Source organism: Cryptomeria japonica, chromosome 3, assembly GCF_030272615.1.
Source record: "Cryptomeria japonica chromosome 3, Sugi_1.0, whole genome shotgun sequence".
In the NCBI taxonomy this organism is placed as follows: domain Eukaryota; kingdom Viridiplantae; phylum Streptophyta; class Pinopsida; order Cupressales; family Cupressaceae; genus Cryptomeria; species Cryptomeria japonica.
In genome coordinates, this window is record NC_081407.1 from 947,536,739 (window position 1) to 947,550,830 (window position 14,092).

Sequence of the window (14,092 nt, forward strand, 5' to 3'; positions counted from 1 at the left end):
TCCATGTCTCCTAGAGCACCATTAAAAGTCACTTTATAAAATAAGTTTTATAAAGTCACTTTATAATTCTCATATAGGTGTCTACATAAAGTCCCCTTTATCTCATCATATCATAAAGTCATTTAATACATTTAATATTATTAAAGTTAAACTTGATTTAACTTTAATAATTTAACTTAAATCATTAAACCCCTGATAATTGCCAATATCAACTCATGGTGGACCACCCTGGTGACTTACTATAAATAGTAAGTATGAGCAAAACATCCAAGTGACAATAGAGAGGGTAGTGTTAGAAATACTGTAGTCATATTGTTAACATTGATGTCAAAGTAGAGATCAGATTTGATTGATTGAGCCACAGCGTTTTAGTGGGAGTAATGATCTCATTAGTGAAGACATTGGCAACAGTGAAATTGATGAAGACGAATGGACTTGTCATTTGGAGCAATACGATCTTTTGGATGTTGTGAAATAAATGTGAATGTTGTTGAAAATCATCTGCATTCTAATACAAGTATAAATGCCATACCCTGAAAGTTAACTTCATATGTATGGCAGCGCTGGGTTTTTAGGAAGAACATTTAGTATTAAATTGCTGACCGGCCTGCTAATTGGTGGCGCCTACATTGGAGAATAAATATATTTGTTGCATGTTAATTTGAAGTCTGTTTGATGGCCAACTTTCTATTGAGTGGATTAAAACAGATTTAATTAATCTTAAAAGAGGCCAACCTCCCTCATATACAAGAATTTGTGTTGGCTGACCATATTTGCAATACAAAAATTAATATTTGTTCTAGACGACCATGCTTTGATGTCTAAGGATAATTGACCAAGTTAATAAGATATTGAGGAGCAGTTATTAACATAATAATAATGAAGCGATTAACATATATAGAAGGCAGTGATGAAGTTGAGACAAAAGGCAGCACTTGATATTATGATGGCAGCGAGCAAGCATTAAAGAGTCTTAAGTATAAGACATGTATGTTGGGAAGTAATGTCTCCCTTCATAAAATCGTAAGCTCCTCAAGTGGCACAAACATATAAAAGAAGAATAAGAAGTGTGTGGAGAAATGAGAAAAGACATGAAATATCATTCAATCATTCAATTTAAAGCAGATAAAAAGGCAGAATTAGGAGCAGATGAAGAGCAGAAATTTATGTAAAGGATTAGCAAGTATGCATTGATAATTTGAGCCGACCTAGAAACAAAAAATATGAAGAGGATTGCTGACTTTTACTGAAGGAAGTTGGAGCAGATTTATATGAAGAAATATGCAAATCTTGAAGAAGAATATATGCAGAGCTTGAAATTGAATATGTGCAAGAGAGATGTATGAAGATACAATAAGAAAGCGGAGTGAATGCAAGTGTGTGGGAGATAAATATATATACCATATATACACCAGCAGATTTGTGTGAAGAAAATACAATAGAAGATTATTCGAACCCAGATTTTGAAGATGATCTTATTGAGTTAGAGGTTGGTTTCTCATATCAAAAGGATTGGTGTCTCTTACTGAGTTGATGTTCATTTGTGTGGATCAGTATCTCCAGTGGGTTGGTGCAAATCATTTAATAAGAGGGGAGTGGTATTTCTTGTGGGTACCAGGCTACAAAATTTGTAATAGAAGCATTTAGATAAGTAATATTTTGCCATGGTTTCCTCTTGAAAGGGTTTCCACATAAATCTTGTGTTCTTCTTGTGTTGCTTAATTGTTGATTTTGTGTGATTCTTTCTATTGTGATTATTGAGTTTGAAAAAATAAAAGATTGCCTTACATTGATTCACCCATGCCCCTCTCAGTATAAGCAAAGCTTGTGCTTATAAAGTGGAATGTTATACATCTACGAACTTGATTCCATAATATATATGAGGTACTGCAGTAGCCAAATTATGGCACGCACAGCTCATGTTTAGATAGGATGGCTCATATGGTAACTTGTGAAATAAGTTCTATTGGATATAAGATGGTCTAATGTGTATAATACTATAAAGGGACATCTCTCACTGTAGAGGAATCATAGATTGTAGATCATTTCTAGTGTACTCTGGCTAGAGAAGGATAGGAGGCTGGTCTTTCCCGGTGGGAGATGATTTGGAGCAGTTCCTTGAGGCATATTTTATAGTGTAACTCTGCCTCAAGGGTATTTTTATTCTATTTAGGGTATATTGAAAATCAGAGCAAGTTAAAGCACCATTCCTCCCTTGTGCAAGCACTTTCTGTTAGTATTCTGTAAAATTTCTGTAGATTGGATTTTTATTTTATTCATGACATGACATATATACCCATTGCACTTTTTCTCATGCATCCATGCTTCTATGTATGGTGACTTTATTTTTCTACACACGCACACATCTTGGCTTCATATTATTTGATAATATACATTAGAATAATCTTTGAATGCAGAGCCCTTGCCTTCCTTCAAGTAGCAGTTCTAGGTCTTCTCGAAGTTCACAAAAAAAGAAGTTGGATGCATCAACTCCAATAAAATCAAATGTTGACACATGTAATGATTGGGAGAAGGTACTGATTTTAACTTTATACTGGCCTTCTTCTGAACTACAATTTTTTCTTTTCTTCATAAGCATGAAGCCTAAAAATAGAAATGCTTGGAGAAAACAAGTTGGAACTGAACATGGAAAATGCTTCAATTGTCCACCCTTAATATGTTTTATTGCTAACTGAATTGTGTGTATTACTTTCTTCTATAGTATGGTTAGTTATTCAAAATTTTGATTAGATTACCTTTCCTTAAGTTTGAAGTTTGTATACGCATAATGCACTTTCTGAAATCTGGTTGCATATTATACATCGTATGTGCACTAGTGCCCACACTTGGACTAAGATATTTCTATTTGATTCCAGTAGGATGCAGTTGTACCTCTTGAAGAAATTAAAGTTATCTACATGTTAAATTTGATTTTCATCAAGTACATTTATGGTTTAATTTACTGGCATACATGAATGACCTGAAATTCAAATTAAGTTTTTTGAAGAGGCTATAATTGTTGCTGTAAGATCACTGATTTCATACTAAGGTGATATCCAGTTAACTATGCATTGGAATATGTGGTGACCCCTTAGCAAGGAAAAAGAATTCATGAAAATTTTGAAATTTTTTAAGTCGGGACCCTATTTTAAATCATAAATTTTTCCAACAAATCTATTGAAAGAGAAAATAAAGCACTAATAAGCATACAATATATAGTATTAGGTAAAAGAAAAATGGAAAAATTATATGTCCAAGAATAATAATTATGTTCAATAGGATTGTAGAAAGATACAACTTTAAAATGAGTGAATCCATCTTTAGTTAGCATAATAACTATAATAGTTGTAGAAAAGCTAAAGTGGGCCATTAGTACTTAAAGTATCTTATATCATTTAGTCCCCATTATTTCAGACCTTTAAATATTTTGTTGAGTATGTTTAATTGGTTAATATCTTTGTAATCATTACTGCTAGAGTAACCTCACTTAAGCTCCTTGTAATATCATTAGTAGTCTATATCATTCTGAAAGTAGTGTCACTAAAGTCATCTGTTTGCCAAATTGTTAGTACCATATATAGCCTAGGGTGGATTCTGTGAATTTATTACAATCGATCAATACTCCTAAATCAAAAATGTATTTTTTAATTCTAAAATTAGAGTCAAAAAGAAATTGTAGTATTTATGGATATAATGTTGGTATTCTGTGTGGTAATTATTTGGGAACCCCTCTATTCCAGGGGTAAGGTATGCAGTTTTCTTTGGGAAGAAACTTAGGACAAAATCTAGGTGCAATTGGCATTGTGGAGTGAAAAATGGCTTAGTCTGGCTAGGCATTTGCTGGGAACTGTGTTACAAGCAATTCTGATTTATATGCTTCTGGAGTTCAAGATACTCGAGTCAATCAATCATGTTTTAGTGCCTATTTGCAAGAAATTTCTTTAGTTGGGTTTAGGTGAGGAGAGTGTTTTTTGTTTTGAGATGAAGTGAGGTTTGTAATCAGAAACCTCCAGGTTGGTTGGGAGTTAAAGATACATGAGGGCTTGATGGTCCACGTAGAGTGTGAACGGTGTCACCAACAAATAGTGTCTGAATTGTTGAACGGCATAGATCATCCCCAATGCCTCCCGTTCTATTGTGCTGTAATTTTTCTCCGCTTTGGATAACAATCTACTCGCAAAATAGATGGGATGATCCAACCCGTGATCTCCCACTTGGGCCAGTGTGGCACCGATTGCAAAGTTTGAAGCGTCTACGTGGACATGGAACTCCCTGTCCCAGTTGGGGTAAGTGAGGATGGGGGCAGCTACCAGCCTCGTCTTTAATTCCTCAAATGCCTCACTTTCTTGGGTCCCCCAGGTATATGGCTCACCCTTGCGAGTAAGCTTCTCCAATAGGTGGGATATTTGTGCAAAGTTTTTTATGAACCTCCTATAATAGCCGATATGGCCCAGGAAGGACTTTACCCCGGTGACATCCGTAGGAGGCTCCATCTCCACTATTACCCGTATTTTGTCTGGGTTTGTCTTCAGACTTGCTTTGCATACATTGTGCCCAAGCAATTTGCCTTGTGGTACCATAAATCGACATTTTTTTGGATTAAGGGCAAGCCTTGCCCTTCGGCATCTCTCCAGGCACTCTCTGAGGGCTACCAAATGCGTATCTCGCCTGCTATAGATGGACCAGTCGTTGAGGAAGGCTTTAAAATTCCCTACTGACATCTTCTCGAATATGTGCAGTATAATTCGCTGGAATGTTGCAGGTGCATTGCATACGCCGAATGGCATCTGGTTGTATGCATAGACACCATCTTCAACCACGAAGGTGGTCTTCAGTTTATCTTCCTCGGCGATTGAGATCTGGTTATATCCGGAAAATCCATCCAAAAACGAGTACATCTCATGGCCGGCCACCTCCTCCAGTATGATGTCCGTAAACGGGATTGGGAAGGGGTCTTTAATCGTAACTGCGTTGAGACACCGGAAGTCCACGCAAATCCTTATTTGGTTAGCCTCCTCCTTTAGTGAAATGACTATGGGCGACACCCATTCGCTTGTCTATACTTTAAAAATGATACCAACCTCCAACATCTTTTCTATCTCATCGTTCACCCGCGCTGCATAGTTGCGGTTCATCTGGTACGGTCTCTTTCGTACAGGGCGGGCTCCGGGTACCAACGGAATGCTGTGCACGCACAGTTCGGGAGGTACCCCCTTCAAGTCCTTATACGTCCATGCGAAGACATCTTTAAACTCCAGGAATATTTTGAAGGCCGTTGTCTTCAGCACGGGATCCCAGTCATCCCCGACTAATATATTCCGTGGGTCCTCCTCCTTCCCTAGGTTTGTTGCCTTTAGCTTGGACTCTTCAAATTGAATTGGCTTGTCTTTCTCGAACTAATGTGCGGGTGCCTCGTCTACTCGGGCTTCCCCCTCCTTATATTCTCTTTATTTCGGAGGGAAGACCTCCGGATCGGCGGGCTCCTCTATCTGCAACATGTTGCAGTGAAAAAGTTCGTAGTCCTCCATTTGCCAATGGAAGAGCCTGTTGAGTGAGCATACCTCATCTTCAGAACATCCCTCCAATTCGAGCACCCCTTAATTGTTTGGCTCCATCGCGTTCTTGCCCTTACTTTCGTCGGAATCCCCTTCCCCTTTATAAGAGTCCTCTGAGTCCGAGTCGGAAGAGGCGAGCTCTTCGCCGACATCTTGGGTCCGTAGGTCAATGGTATATTTCCGCCCTCCCTTCTCCATGGAAAGTGTATTTTTCTTCCATTTGTGATTTACCCTCGTGGTGATCAACCACACTCTCCCCAGGATGGCGTCATAGCCCTTTTTTTTCAAGGGGATAACTACAAAATCTAACAGGAAAGGCTGCGTACCAATTGTCACTTGCTAAGCCATCAATATGCTGAGTGGCTTGATGCCGTTTTGGTCGGCTCCTACCAGATTAAATGTGGATGGCCACAGGGTGGGTTTCCCCAGCCTCTTCCATGTCTCTTCTGGTAGTACATTCACCCCAGTGCCTCCATCCACATTGGTGTCCTTTAGAACGGTTCCCAGGATGCCCATTTCCACCACAGCTGGGTGTCTACCACTATTCAAAGTTAGTGACATCAGGTTGGTCGAGGGGCTAGCGCGAACCTCCACCTGTGGTGCACTCGAAGGTACGTGTGTGGTGCTTAGCACATTGTTGAGGATGGCAGTCCTCAGATGTGGCATAGAATCTAGAAGGTCTTTTACCTTTATCGGTACCTCCAGCTGCAAGACTTGCCCAATAATATTCTTCTTCGCTTTCAGGCGGGTTGAGGGACTCATCGGCTCCGTGTTCTTCCATCCCTCTGCCGCCATCTCCCGTTCAATGTCGGCCTTCGCCTCCTGCAGTCTCTTCTTCTCTGTGCGGGGATCGGGATACGTTGCCTTCTTCGCCTGCGCACGAGTGATCGCCAACACTTCGCCCGTCTTCTCAATATTGAGGAGATTGGCCCCCTGTTTAGGGCATTTTGTGTCATCGTGATCCTCGGGGCCGCACCATCTACACAGGCTCTGGGGGGTTTCAGTATTCTGGCACTCCTGAGCGAAGTGCCCCCATTGGTTGCAGGCCCGACATTGGATTATTGGCCGCCCCTTAGCGTCATATTGCATCCTGCTCCGATTGTTGTTGTTGTTGTTGTTGTTGCCTTTCCCTCCTCTTCGGTTACTTCTGTAACCACCGGATGATGCAGTGGTGTCGGCTTGCGGCTGGGTGGAGCTCGCTGACAGTGAGGGTTGCTCTTGGGCGAAGAATACCTGGTTCCCTTTTGTTTTCATGTTGTAGGGGCATTCTTTGATGGCGTGCCCCAACATTTGGCAAATTTCGCAGAATGCCCTCTTTGGGCAGATGCCCTTTGTGTGGCCTTCTTCCTTACAATCAGTGCACCGCACGTCTTCGTTTTTGCTCGTGCTTCCTTTCATGTTCTTAAATTCCTTCAACATACGGTGCATATCCTTTTGAAGAGTTTGCACCTTCTTACTTGATGATTCGTCACTACTGCTTTCTCCTGAGGACTCCTCTTCTCCAGAGGACTTGTCCTTTTTCTTCCGCGATGTTTTGTCTTCACTTTCCAAATCCATCGCGCAGTTGTATGCATCATCGTATGAAGTGGGCGGTACAATTCTCATCTTCCTCCGTAGAGATGACCGCAACCCTTCCACGAACCATCTCTTCTTTAGTCCGTCAGCCGACTAGTTCTCCATGTACCCCAGTAATTCCTTTAATTGTCAACTATATGTTCGCATTGTTTCGTGCTTTCCCTGCTTTGTGCTTAGTATCTCCGCCACGATCTCATTATCATCTCGAAGGAGTCGAAACTCCTTCTCAAAAGCTTTTTGTAGGTCATCCCATGTTCCCACCTTTGTTTTGTCCACATCAGAGTACCAATCAATGGCTACTTCTCTTAGGGTGGCAGGGAACTGCACCACCCAATCCGCTTTGTCAACTGCCTCGTTGGCTGACCATATTGTCTCACATGTACGACAGTGCGGTACGGGGTCATTGTTGCCATCTCCATTGAATTTAGGCAACTTTTGTTTGCCCACCATCGAGGGGGGTCGTCTTCCTGGAGGTGGTTGTGGCTGCGTCTATGCGCTGCTCCCTCCGGCGCCGGTGGTGTTTCCTACGTGGGTGACTAGAGGTACGGTGTTTTGCCTGCCGTGTGTGGCACCAACAACCGTACGTTTGTCCTCCCCTCCGTTCTCACCCGCACCCACTCCTGGCTCCCTCTTGTGATCCTCACTTTGTGGCGTAAAGGATAAGTTTCTAAACTGATCCCAAGTCTCTTCAACTAGATCCCACTGTAACCTTGTTTCCTCCAGAAACTCTTCGTGGCTCCGCACCCTACGGTGTTCTGGCGACGCGTAGAAATTTTCCTCGGCTTCTGCACCCTCCGTGACACCTCCTTGGTTCCCTTCGGCAGGTCGTCCTTCGGCAAGTTGCCTCAGCCTCTGTCTACGTTCTACTTGCTGTTCCAGAATCAAGGTCCTCTGTGCGGCCTCCCACTCGTCTGTTTCTGCTTTCTTATTTCTATCTTTATTTAATAGGTTGGGCATTAATTCCCATACATTTCCATAATTCACAACACATAAACCAGAACACGCCTTTATTAATTCATTTCGTCAGATACAACTCGTGTCAATATTATGACACCTTTATTTGAATATAGAATGTTCCTTTATCCCTATGGGATTCAAGGTTCAATTCCTTCCTGGCCTCGTGCCGTTCCGCTCCGCTTCCCGACGGCTGCTTTCTTCGTACTGTTGGAGGATTTGTTGATGTCGCTCTTCCCGGGCAATCTCCTCCAGGCGAGCTTGTTGTGCCAGCGATGCCTGTGCAAGCAACCGGGGAAGGTGGTTCATCAACCGATTTACTGTCGGGCTAACTTCAAGTGCTGTCCACACGGCACTTGGTGGGATTTCAGCCTCTGTGGCCTCTCGTCGGACGTAGGTCTTGATGGCTACCTGGAGTAGGATTGAAAATTCCCTCGTCGCAGTGTCTTCTCCGTTGTAGAATTCTGTTTGCGCATCGTGGACCTCTGAGTTTATCTCACCAACGGGCAGGCCCATCGTGTCCGTGCGCCATCCGCTCCTTCCTTTCCCGAGTACGTGTAGTCGGCGCCAAATGTTTGCCCTCTTGGGTGAATAACTTAAAGTACACAGATAAAGCACGTAATGTAGAATAATAATGCCATAGATATCAGATGCAATATAAGAGATGTTATTCCATTCACAATTGTCCTTCACAAGTTACATTCGGAAGTATATAAAGATGCGGAGGGGGTGCGAGCGCCAACCGCCACACCGCAACTGCCACCCCTTGGTTGCCCCTAACCAAGTTAATTACAACTTACAACTTAATTAACTAATTTTATTTGTTTACAATAGTGCCGCTAACAATCTGCCCCACCTAATGAGGATGATGATTAGCCAGGATCCCCTATTGTCCTTTTGGAGGTTAGTTTGGGGAAGAATATATATGATTTGACCAGGAATAATCCTGATGATGATGATGATGTTATCTCAGCATTGAGAGAACTTGATCGAGATATGTGTCTCGATGATGGTATGGAGATGGCCGCTATTCCTGATTGGCTGATGAAGAGTATGGAGAAAAGTAAGAAAATGATAAGAGGCACAGCCTATTGATGACATTAATGACTACTTAGCTAGGAGCAATAAGGAGAAAGAGCCTAAGAGAGCTGAGATTTTGTCACACATAGCTAGAGATGAGACAGGAATTCGGATTGCGCAGGTGGTTGTTCCCATTGCAGGTGTGACGGCAGACATTGCTACTCCCATGGATTTCCAAATTACTTCAGTTGCCCTTGGCCGAACTACAAGAGAACAGGAATTTCAGGAGGTTAGTGATAACCTTGGGGCAATCAGTGTGAGATTGGATAGAGAAATTGAAGAAAAAGAGAAGTACAAACAAGAGAATATCAGACTTAGAGAGTACATTGCAGGGATAAGGCGTGAGAATCCCACCCTTATTTCCCCTATTTCAATTGATTGTGGACTACATTCACATCATGAGGCAGCGAGAGATACACTCTCGGAGGTGGAGAAATGGATTGAGAATACAAAGAGACAGGCAGATGATTTTCTTACTCAGTTTGTTCAAGCATTTGACAGGACAATAGGGCTCATGTTCAGAATACAGTATTTTGGAGGAGTTTGGGAAGAATTCAAACTTATTCAGGAGAAGACTATTCCACGCCTCGGAGCTTTGAAGAAGATTCCTAAGTCCACGTTGGTTAGAGAGAATGTTGTGCATAGTGGAGATAGATGCGATTTCCATGGTTGGTATTGTTCATTGGCCATGAAGAAATCAACTTATGAGAGCGCACAACTGAGTTGTATAGAGATGGAAGGATCAATTCACGATATTCAGTTGAAGATCCTTGCCTCAATAGAGGAGTTATTGGGTGTTGATATCAATGAGGCTAGTGGTTTACACTTAGCAGAATTAAGAGACAAGATGAAACTTATGTATTTTTGTCAGTTGGACTCTTTGAACAAGAGACAGATGGATGATTTGGTCTCTTTGTTGATTCATGTTCATAGTTCACAGAAGGTCATGCTAGATTGGGAGAACACTTTGGATGCTTGCTCGGATGCGTTGGACGTGATTGATTTACAGCAGGATACCTTACCTAGCATTTTCATGGAGTTAGATTTTGTACTGGCTAGATTCTTGGAGTATGCTAGGATAGAGAGAGATGCAGGGAGGAATTTGTTGGCGGCAATATTGTACATGAAAATAAAACTAGTTAATTAAGTTGCAATTGTCTTGGTTAGTTGGCAACCGTAGGGTGGTAGTTGCGGTGCGACGGTTAGCGCTCGCACCCCCTCCGTATCTTTATATACTTTCGAATGTAACTTGTGACGAACAACAATTATGAATGGAATAACATCTCTTATACTTGTCTGATATCTATGGCGTTATTATTCTGCATTACGTGCTTTATCTGTGTACTTTAAGTTATTCACCCGAGAGGGTAAACATTTGGCGCCGTTGCCTAGACGTACTCGGGAACGGAAGACGCGGATGGCGTACGGACACAATGGGCCTACCCATTGGTGAGATAAACCCAAAGGCCGACGACGCGCAAACAAAACTTTACACAAGAGAAGATGCCGCAAGGAGAGAATTTTCAATTCCGCTCCAGGTAACCATCCAAACTTACGTCCGACGAGAGGCGGCGGAGGCGGAAATCCCACCAAGTGCCATGTGGACAGCGTTGGAGGTGAGCCCGGCAGTAAACCGGTTGATGAACCATCTTCCCCGGTTGCTGGCACAAGCATCGCTGGCACAACAAGCTCGCCTGGAGGAGATTGTCTAGGAAGAGCGACACCAACAGATCCTTTAGCAGTACGAAGATAGCAGAACAGGATGGTGCCAGACCAGGAAGGAATTGAACCTTGAATCTTCTATATTCAAATAAAAGTGTCATTGACACGAGTTGTATCTGAGGAAATGAATTAATAAAGACGTGTTTTGCTTTATGTATTGCGAATTATGGAAATGTACGGCAATTAATTCTCAACCTATTGAATAAAGATAGAAATAAAAAAGCAGAAACGGATGAGTGGGAGGCCATGTAGAGGGCCTTGATTCTGGAGCAGCAAGTAGAACGTAGACGGAGGCTAAGGCAACTTGCCGAAGGATGACCTGCCGAAGGGTGGCCCGAGGGGAACCAAGGAGGTGTCACGGAGGGTGCAGAAGCCAACGGAAATTTCTAGGCATCGCTAGAACACCGTAGGGTGCGGAGCCACGAAGAGTTTCTGGAGGAAACAAGGTTACGGCGGAATCTAGTCGAGGAGACTTGGGATCAGTTTAGAAACTTATCCCTTACACCACGGAGTGAGGATCACCAAAGGGAGCCAGGAGTGGGCGCGGGTGAGAATGAAGGGGAAGACAACCATACAGCTGTAGGTGCTACACACGGCAGGCAAAACACCGTACCCCCAGTCACCCATGCAGGACACACCACTGGCGCCGGAGGGAGCGGCGCAAGGGCTCAGACACAGCCACCCTCAGGGGAGACGACCCCCATCAATTGCAAGTAAACAAAAACTACCGAAGTTCAACGGTGACAAGAAGGAAGATCCCGTCCGCCATTGTCGAACGTGCGAAACCATATGGTCAGCAAACGGTGTTACCGATCAAGATGAATGGTTAACACAATTCCCAGCAACCTTGAGGGGAGTGGCCATAGACTGGTACTCAGATATGGATAAGGCCAAAGTCGGCACATGGCCCGACCTGAAGGAGGAGTTTGGGATAGAGTTCCGCCTCCTGAGAGATGACAACGAAATAGTCGCCAAAATCTATGGAACAAAGCAAAACAAAAACGAGACTGTCTGAACCTATAGTCGGCGGTTGAAGGAACTATTGGGAAAAATGGAGAGTCAACCAGTAGATGGGTTGAAAAAGAGATGGTTCATGGAGGGACTGAAACACTCCCTCCGGAAGAAGGTGAAAATTGTTCCACCTACATTGTATGAAGACGCATACAATAAAGCGATGGATCTCGAGAGCGAGACCAAGACATCGAAGAGAAAAAAGAAGGATAGCTCGTCCGAGGAGGATGACTCTTCACAGGAAAGCAGCAGCGACGGCGAGGCTGGCAAACGAGTGCAAGCGCTCCAGAAAGACATGGAGCGAATGAGAAGGGAATTCAAAACAATGAGAAGCACTGGTCGGACTGAAGGGGACATATAGTGCACTGAGTGCAAAGAGGAGGGGCATACAAAGGGTACTTGCCCGAAGAAAGCATTCTGCGAGATTTGCCAAGTGATGGGACACCCCACCAAGGAGTGCCCATACAACACGAAAACCCGAAGTATGCAAATGAGCCAAGTGTTGTTCACGGAGCAGGCCACAACATCTGCACTAGCAGGTACGGCCCAGCAAACCAACACAACAGCATCATCTGGAGGTTACCGGGACAACAGACGCGACAGCGGAAGGAATAGCAACAATAACAATAATGGAAGCCGTATCCAGTATGATGCCAAGGGCCGGCCAATGATCCAATGTAGGGCCTGTAATCAGTGGGGGCACTTCGCCTGTGATTGCACGAAGGAAGTCACCCCTTAGCACCTCTGCCGATGGTGTGGGCCAGGCGACCATGAGGATGCAAATTGCCCAAAGGCAGGGGTTAATCTCCTCAACATTGAGAAGGCTGAGAAGACTGGTGAGAAAGAAGTACTGGCGATCACCCGCGCCCAGACAAAAAAGGCCACTTATCCCGACCCCCGTACGGAGAAGGAGAGATTACAGGAGGCAAAGGCCAATATTGAACGTGAGATGACGGCCGAACGAAGGGATAACAAGGTGGCGAGTACATCATCCCGTACGGAAGCTGAAAATAACATCATTGGGCAAGTACTGCAGATGGAAGTACCTATAAGGGTAAAGGACCTTCTAGAAACAATGCCACAATTAAGAACCGCCATTTTTAGTTCCATACAAACCACTGTGCAGGCACCTTTGCGTGCCACACAGGCGGAAGTTCCAGTCAGCCCCTCGGTTGACCCAATGTTGTTGGCCTTAAATAGTGGTCAGCATCCTGCTGTAGTAGAGATGGGAATTCTCGGGGCTATCCTCAAGGACACCATCGTGGACGGAGGTTCGGGCATGAATGTACTGCCAGAGGATACGTGGAAGAAGCTGGGGAAGCCAACACTATGGCCACCCACGTTCACTTTGGTAGGTGTAGACCAACACGGCATCAAGCCACTCGGCACCCTGATGGTCTAGCGGGTCACCATTGGCACCCAACCCTTCATACTAGATTTTGTGGTAATCCCACTCAAGAAGAAGGGGTATGACGCCATCTTAGGCAGAGGGTGGCTGGTTACAACAAAGGTGAACCATGACTGGAAAAAGAACACCCTTTCTATGGAGAAAGGGGGGCGGAAGTACACCATTGATCTGAGTACCCAGGTTGTCGATGAGGAACTGGCATCATCTTCGGAATCGGAGGGTGAAGAAAAAGGCGACCTGAGGGACAAAGGATGGGGCTGCAGGGAGCCCAACGACGAAGGGATTCTCAAACTAGGAGAGTGCTCCAGGGTTGAGACAAGGTCATTAAACGGGCTCTTCCATTGGCAGATGGAGGATTACGAAATGTTCCAGAGCTACAGGCTCGAAGTAGAGGAACCAGAGCAAGCAACAGAGGAGGTGTACTTGCCGGAATACAGAGAATACTGGAAGGGAGATTGCCCAAATCGCGGTGACGTAGATAATCCCAAGATCATTGGTGTCGGCACCGATTGGAACCCTGTGTGGAAGGCTGCAGCCTTCAAAATTTTTATTATTATTATTATTCTTATGTATGGGAAGGAGACCGTGGTCCCTGTAGAATTTGTGGTTCCAGGTCTTCGGATGGCCATCGAAAATAGACTTGCCACCAACGGGTCCAAATTGAAACCCTACCACAAGAAGCGTGCAGGGGACCCGAGAGGCCGGAAGGACACCCGAGATTCCAGAGGGGAACCCGATAGGATGGAAGGGGACTCGAGAGGCCGGGCAGGCGACTGGAGAGGCACGG

General features: G+C 44.1%; 1 protein-coding gene across 3 annotated transcripts in view; it reads left to right on the forward strand.

Moving 5' to 3' along the window:
• Positions 1 to 14,092, forward strand: part of LOC131038950 (serine/threonine-protein kinase ATM) — a 417,584-nt gene that overhangs the window by 252,218 nt on the left and 151,274 nt on the right. For all 3 annotated transcript variants that reach the window (XR_009104579.2, XM_057971562.2, XM_057971563.2), the window contains exon 47: positions 2,418 to 2,534. Coding sequence is in view for 2 of the 3 variants with exons in the window: in XM_057971562.2 (XP_057827545.2) it covers positions 2,418 to 2,534 (117 nt within the window). In the remaining variant the exon portion in view is untranslated. The remainder of the gene's footprint in view (positions 1 to 2,417; positions 2,535 to 14,092) is intronic.